Source organism: Bicyclus anynana, chromosome 21 (assembly GCF_947172395.1).
Source record: "Bicyclus anynana chromosome 21, ilBicAnyn1.1, whole genome shotgun sequence".
In the NCBI taxonomy this organism is placed as follows: domain Eukaryota; kingdom Metazoa; phylum Arthropoda; class Insecta; order Lepidoptera; family Nymphalidae; genus Bicyclus; species Bicyclus anynana.
The window spans coordinates 8,224,002-8,230,675 of record NC_069103.1 but is presented as its reverse complement, the minus strand read 5'-3'; the positions used below and the strand labels follow the sequence as shown (position 1 = coordinate 8,230,675).

Below are 6,674 nucleotides of genomic sequence, written 5' to 3'. Positions count from 1 at the left end.
GTAGATTATTCAAGCCACAAAAACACGATATTTTACGATCTAATAGGCCAATAATGAACAATTCAAGACATTTTTCAAAAATTTTCAAGTAGCCTATTCATTTGTTTTCATACTTTATTTTGGTATATGACATACCAAAATAAAGTAATCTAGTACCAAAATAAAATATAAAAAAGTTTTGGTAATCTTTGGCTGAAAAAGTTATAAAATGAAAAAAACCTAATAGGTATGAAAGTGTATAAAAAACAGCATAAGTTACACATAGGTTACTTTTTATACACTTTCACTTCAGGGCTTTTACTTCATTCAGGGATTTCTTATAAAATAATGGAATTTGCAACACAGATAGTTAAACTTGGGGTGATGCTTTTCTGGGTCCAATAACTTAACGTAAGTACCTACTCCTCGACGCACGGGGATGTAAAATCACCAGCTTTGTGCTAGTGGCTATTAAGAACTTCTTGGAAAAAAGAAAATTACGATATTATCGAACCCGACTCCTCGACTAGAACTAGGACTCGAACCCGGTACCCCTAACTCAACACGGTAACCATTTGACCCACTGCAAGGCAGAGAGCACGACTGTGTCTTATTCAGAAATCCATACTAATATTACAGATAAACTGGAACATGGAGCATACCTAACCTACTTTTTATCTCGGAAAAATGTATGGTTCCTGCGTGATTTGTAAAAACAGAATTTCACGTGAACAGAGCAAATGTCATTTAGGCCTACCTACCTAACTTTAGTTTTGAATGTTTATTGAGACTCTACCACGGTCCGGAAGGCAAATTTTGCCGAGAAAAGCCAATAAACTCAAGAGTTGCTCTTTAAAACCATCATTATAATCTGGAATAGTCCTCGGCTATTTGTATCCCTATAGAACAGGATCTACGCTAGTAAAACCGCGGGGCACAACTTGTTATATAAGATCTACTAATGTGGCGTCATTAAGAAAATCGTTAAGCAGATAAAGTGTGTAACATTAAAGGAACATTGTAATGTATTTTTGTGCTTCGTTCGAGTAAACAAATTAAGTTGTTTGTTAGGAGCTTAATTTAACGATCCTTGTTGATTTTGGTAAACATCATTATTGGTACAGTTACTTACCTAACTATTCAGTTATTTGTGACAAATATATACTTACCTATATTTTTCTAATAAACAATCAGCTATGCTTTTTAAAAGTACAAGATTTAGCCAGAATTAGCCATGCATTTTGGAAGTCCCTTCTAGACTCCAACCAAGTAAAAGACATAAAATAGATCAAGGGGCAGTTACTGACCTCAGCACTTCTCGGTTTTCAGTAGGTTTTTTTAACCTTGGAAAGAGTTTTTTTTTTATAAAAATACTAATGTAGTTCGTGTGGAATTCGTCAAAGACTTGATGCCTATTTCAGGTTCAGGTGGCCTATTCACTATTTTGGTTATCAATCTATTAAAATAAACATCAAATCAATTGAGGAATGTCATCTGCCTATACTATTTTTATTAAATAGAATCTCAATTTCGTATATGTACCTATAACACGTCATCGTGAGGAAATCCTCATACCTGAGAATTTTCTCAATTCTCTAGGTGTGTGAAGTCTGCCAATCCGCATTGGGCTAGCGTGGTGGACTAAGGCCCCCTTATCCTTAGAGGAGACTCCTGCTCAACAGTGAGGTGAATATCGGTTGCCAATAATGATGATGATACGTCAAAATTAGTGAATTAGCCTGCAGAATTGGATAGTGTATTTTTACTTGAATTTTCCTCCTCAATTTTTCTCAGCTTCCAAGTTTTATATTTACAACCAAAAGTAGCGTATCTCCTTCTTCAAGGTTCTATTCATTTGTCATGGTGTACTGGAGATATTGTGATGTGTGGCATAATTTTGAAATAAACGCATTTTTCTTTCTTTCTTTCTATTCCTATAGAAAAAATCATCAAAATGGGTATCATTATCAATCTTAGTGTGGAAAACATAACATACGAAATTAATAATTTAAGTAGCAAGTACCTATCTACCTACTTATTAAAAAGTATCCTACCTACTTATTCTAGGTAAATAGGTACCTATCTAATTTCTAGTATAGGTATAGTTGTGGTTGATGTGTAGCCTCAACATCCAATATTTACTTACGTACCTATATGGCTAAGAAAGTACATACTAGTTAAGTTTAATATAGATGGGTACTCATTATCATTATCAGCCTATTTTTAAAGGCCTACTACAAGATCTGGCTTCCTCTAAAGGGCCCCCCCTATATGATGCTTATAGATCAACCACGCTGCTGAAATGTGGTTAAGCGGGCTTAGGGAGACAACTCTTTAGCAATCACTATCTATCGGATGTTAATAATAATGACGAGTGTGACTAACTGTATAACGTGCTCTCTGAGACACGGGGATGTAACATCACCCAACTTGCCGGGCTCCGGCTCCGGGCTGAGAACTTTTACTGAAAAATTCTTAGAAGAAAAAAAAGCTCGGTATTTCAAAGCTTACTCAGGACTCGTGATCCGAAGTGAGATAGGCTAACCATTGGGCCTACAAGGTAATTAGATGGATTGTTATTTGTATTGTTGTAGATACTTACTAATCTACAAAGTACATGCTACTACTTTACTGCTACTATACGTACGCATTAAAATACTATTAAACGTAGCATAGGCAATTAAATCGGCCTATACGCTCAGTATATTAAACCTAATACTCTACTCGTAAAATAGGCTTGATATATGTATATAGACCTGACTTAGGTACCTTAGAACCTGTTTTTTTATAAGAAATAATCACAATAATTAGACGTGCCAACCGAATACAATTAGGTCGTCCGTAAGTTTTCACGAGACGCTCAACGTAGAGCTTTAAAACGTCGAATTTTCCTAACAAACAGAGTCATTAAAATATCGGAATGGCTTGTGTATGGATATAACTTGAGCACTTAAACACAAAAACGTCAATTAAAGCTAATTGTATGCTGCAGTGGTACCGCGCCGTCGGCGTCGGCTCGAGCTTCACACAACTACACGTCGCCGCTAACGCACTTATGATTATTCCATGTTTTTATCTCTCGGAGCTGCGGTATTATTAGCGGGCGGGCGGCGCAGGGGCGCGGGGGGCGGTGCGCGCGCAGGGGGCCGGCGGCGCGCGGCCACGCCCCCGGCCCCCGGTGGAGGGGCGCGCGGGCCCCCGGCCTCTATTTACTCTTTCAATCAGTGCGAGTGTTTGCCCTGGCCGGCGTGCACGCGCGGGTGATGCGCTAGCCATGATCTCGCAGAAGCTGTCGTACGGCGACGTGCCGACGTCCGCCGCGCTCTCGTCGCTGTCGCCGGGGCTCGCGCCGCCCTACGTCAACGGCATGGGCTGCATGCCGGCGCAGCCCTACCCCAACCTGTACGCCAACAACATGGTGGCCGGCGGCTCGTGCATGGGCTCCCCCGGCGTGGGCTACTCGCCGCCCAGCACCATGGCGTCGTGCATGGGCGGCGGCGCGCCCTACGGCAGCCTGCCGCGCGAGCAGGAGGCCGCGTCGCCCACGTCGGCGCTGCAGCGCGCGCGCAACGACAAGACGTACCGCCGCTCCTACACGCACGCCAAGCCGCCCTACTCCTACATCTCGCTCATCACCATGGCGATCCAGAACAACCCGTCGCGCATGCTCACGCTGTCCGAGATCTACCAGTTCATCATGGATTTGTTCCCGTTCTACCGCCAGAACCAGCAGCGCTGGCAGAACTCGATACGGCACTCGCTGTCGTTCAACGACTGCTTCGTGAAGGTGCCGCGGACGCCGGACAAGCCGGGGAAGGGTTCCTTCTGGACGCTGCATCCGGACAGCGGGAACATGTTCGAGAACGGCTGCTTCTTGCGGCGCCAGAAGCGGTTCAAAGACGAGAAGAAAGAAACGATCAGGCAGGCGCAGAAGGCGGCGCACACGCACCACGGGCACGACAAGCGCGAGCTGGCGCACGACAAGCCGCCGCCCGAGGACAAGGAGATGCGCGACGAGCTGCTGGCGCAGCTGCACGCGCCCGAGCTGTGCCTGCCGGAGCACACGCCGCTGGCGCTGGAGCACTACGCGCACCTGAAGCAGGAGCCGGCGGGGTACGCGCCCGCCACGCACCCCTTCAGCATCACGCGCCTGCTGCCGGGCGCCGACTCTAAGGCCGAGCTGAAGATGTACGACGTGAACTACGGCTACGGGCACGCGCCCGCCGACAACTACTACCAGTCGTCGCTGTACCACCACCATCACCACGCGCAGCCGCCCTTGTGACAGTACCCGCTGGCGTAGGCGCGCCCGCCTCGCCGCCCGGACTCACGTGAGCGTGTTGTGTTCTTGTGATACGCCGCCCGCCCGATGTATATTGTGTACATATTTTTAATGATTTTGATCCGTCGTGTGATAATTTTGATCAGTAGGTAGTCACTCGACGGCGGGCGGCGGCTAAGTTAGGCCTAACTCGAACTGTGGGACTCCACCGACGGTGTTCTCGCGAGTCCTCTGAACTGATAACCATTCGTATACCAAATCTTATTAGAAATAATCATGAAATACTCGTTTTAAAAGTGCTTACTGACCTAAAATTTTATAGCGAGAAATGTTGCGATGAAGCTTCTTCGATCTCATCTTCTTGAATTTATTTTGGGATAAACTTAAAACTTACCATAATCAGCATAATAAACAAAGCTTTTCCGCCCAAAACAATGATCGCATCGTGTGACATAATGCTCGTAATCGCGGCGATAAAACGATCGATATCGCCCTTATCATAATTTCCTATTCCGATAAATGCAACGTGCGCGCGTTGAAATCTTTTGTTTAAACATAAACAAAATATTAACTTAATATAGTGGCAATATTATTTTACTTGGATTGTTCTTTACCCATTCATCTTAAATATTATATTTTGTAGATAATATATTGTATAATACTTGCTTAATAACAAAGTAAAGAAAATTTTACTTCACTGAAAAAAATAAATTAAAAAGTTGTTTAACATAAAATAAAATATGTATTTAAATAGTAAATGAAATTTTATACCGTTCCTTTTGCACAAGATGAGATACTATTATTTAATGTCGCTTATTTTATTGTAAATATATATTCATAAGTACATTTTATTTTATTTTTAAAGATTTGGTATAAGAATGCGCTAGAAGTGATTTCATATCGAAATAAATGAACAGTGCAATGTCTGTGTAACAAATGTGTATAAATAAATATAGGCAATAGGTAATTATAATGAATAGATAGGAGAAAAACGAAATTATCCTATGACCATCGCATTTAGGAGTTTGATTAAGTTTGTACATATAAATACTTTAAGATATATCTTCTAAATAATGGTGTTTTGGTGTAAAGAGGGTACCTATCTATGCTTCTGCACATTCCATTGAAATATATATTTATATGCAAGTGTCAATTTAGCATCTTTAATGTTATGATATTATATTTGGCAAACGTATGTGAGTCGTATTTCGCGTGTAATTATGAGAAAAATATAATTATTTATTAATTTAGTAATTTATTTGTTATTTTATTTACGAACACCATATAATTAATTAAATTTATTTGAATGCATTCGAACATAACATGAATTTCTTTCTAAAATAGTAAAATAAACATAATATGACATGATATTATTATGTTTAAGTTTGATTAGGGAAATATAGATATATTGTTTATATTAAAATAAAGAATCGTGGGTTAAACTAGACTATTATTTTCGCATTTTATTTCCAGTAATCTGAAAATTCTTTATGACATCGTCCTGACTCGACTCGACATGATTCTTATCCTGTTTTTTAAAAATGAAATGGGCAAAATTTTACCAATATGGAATTGTGTTTTTAAAAATCGTCACGAATTGATAAGCACACATAAATTTTACTTGCGTTTTTGCACAAATGAACAACGCATGCTGATTGGACTATTCGTTTCAGTCGCATTATATTACTGCAAGCGCTGTGATTGGTTAAGACAACTTTTGTGAGGGCTATAATTCTTTACGTGCTACGGTAATAGGTTAGAGCGAAAATTCAATAAATTTAAATACAAACTACTAGTTCTAGATTTGTATGCTTGTTATGTTACCCTTACAAATATCGAAGTGTCAAAAGACAGTTGAATCAGAATTAGTGTTAAAATAATGAACCGATATTTAAAAAATCTTGCACACTATACGTTTTTCGTTTTAATCAAAATAATTTTTGAATATGAATAAGTGCTACGAAGATTACCAAATCAGATTTTGAAAGAAAAAACTTCTTAAAATCCTATTTACTCTTTTATTCTACTAGTTTATATGCGCACGTCTTAAAAATGTAATAATCGGTTTCGTGTCGTTCGCAGGTTAGTGTCAGTATACTAAATTAAATATACTTAATAGTATGTACATTATACATACCTACGTCTTAAATACCTACGTCTGTTAAAGTGAATCGCCTTGAATTAGTCGTAAACAACCTTGCAGATGTGGCCTCCTTCTGGTTATGAACGTCGTGGTGTAAAATTCATTTTTTAACGAATAGTCTTTATTTAACGCTAGCCACAAACTGTCAATTATTCTCACGTTTCTGTAGCACCCATATAATTGATCGTGTGTTGGTCACTGCGTACATGACTTCTATAGTATGCCGCGTGGTACTGCCGTTTGCTTTTCAGAAACGTGAGAACAATTGAC

At 40.1% G+C, this 6,674-nt stretch overlaps 1 protein-coding gene across 1 annotated transcript; it reads left to right on the top strand.

Annotated features, from left to right (window-relative positions):
- Positions 1-3,208: 3,208 nt before the first annotated feature.
- Positions 3,209-5,708, top strand: LOC112058387 (silk gland factor 1). The gene has a single exon (XM_024099181.2). The coding sequence runs from the start codon at positions 3,254-3,256 to the stop codon at positions 4,262-4,264; it is 1,011 nt and encodes a 336-aa protein (XP_023954949.1). The 5' UTR covers positions 3,209-3,253; the 3' UTR covers positions 4,265-5,708.
- The last annotated feature ends 966 nt before the right edge of the window (positions 5,709-6,674 follow it).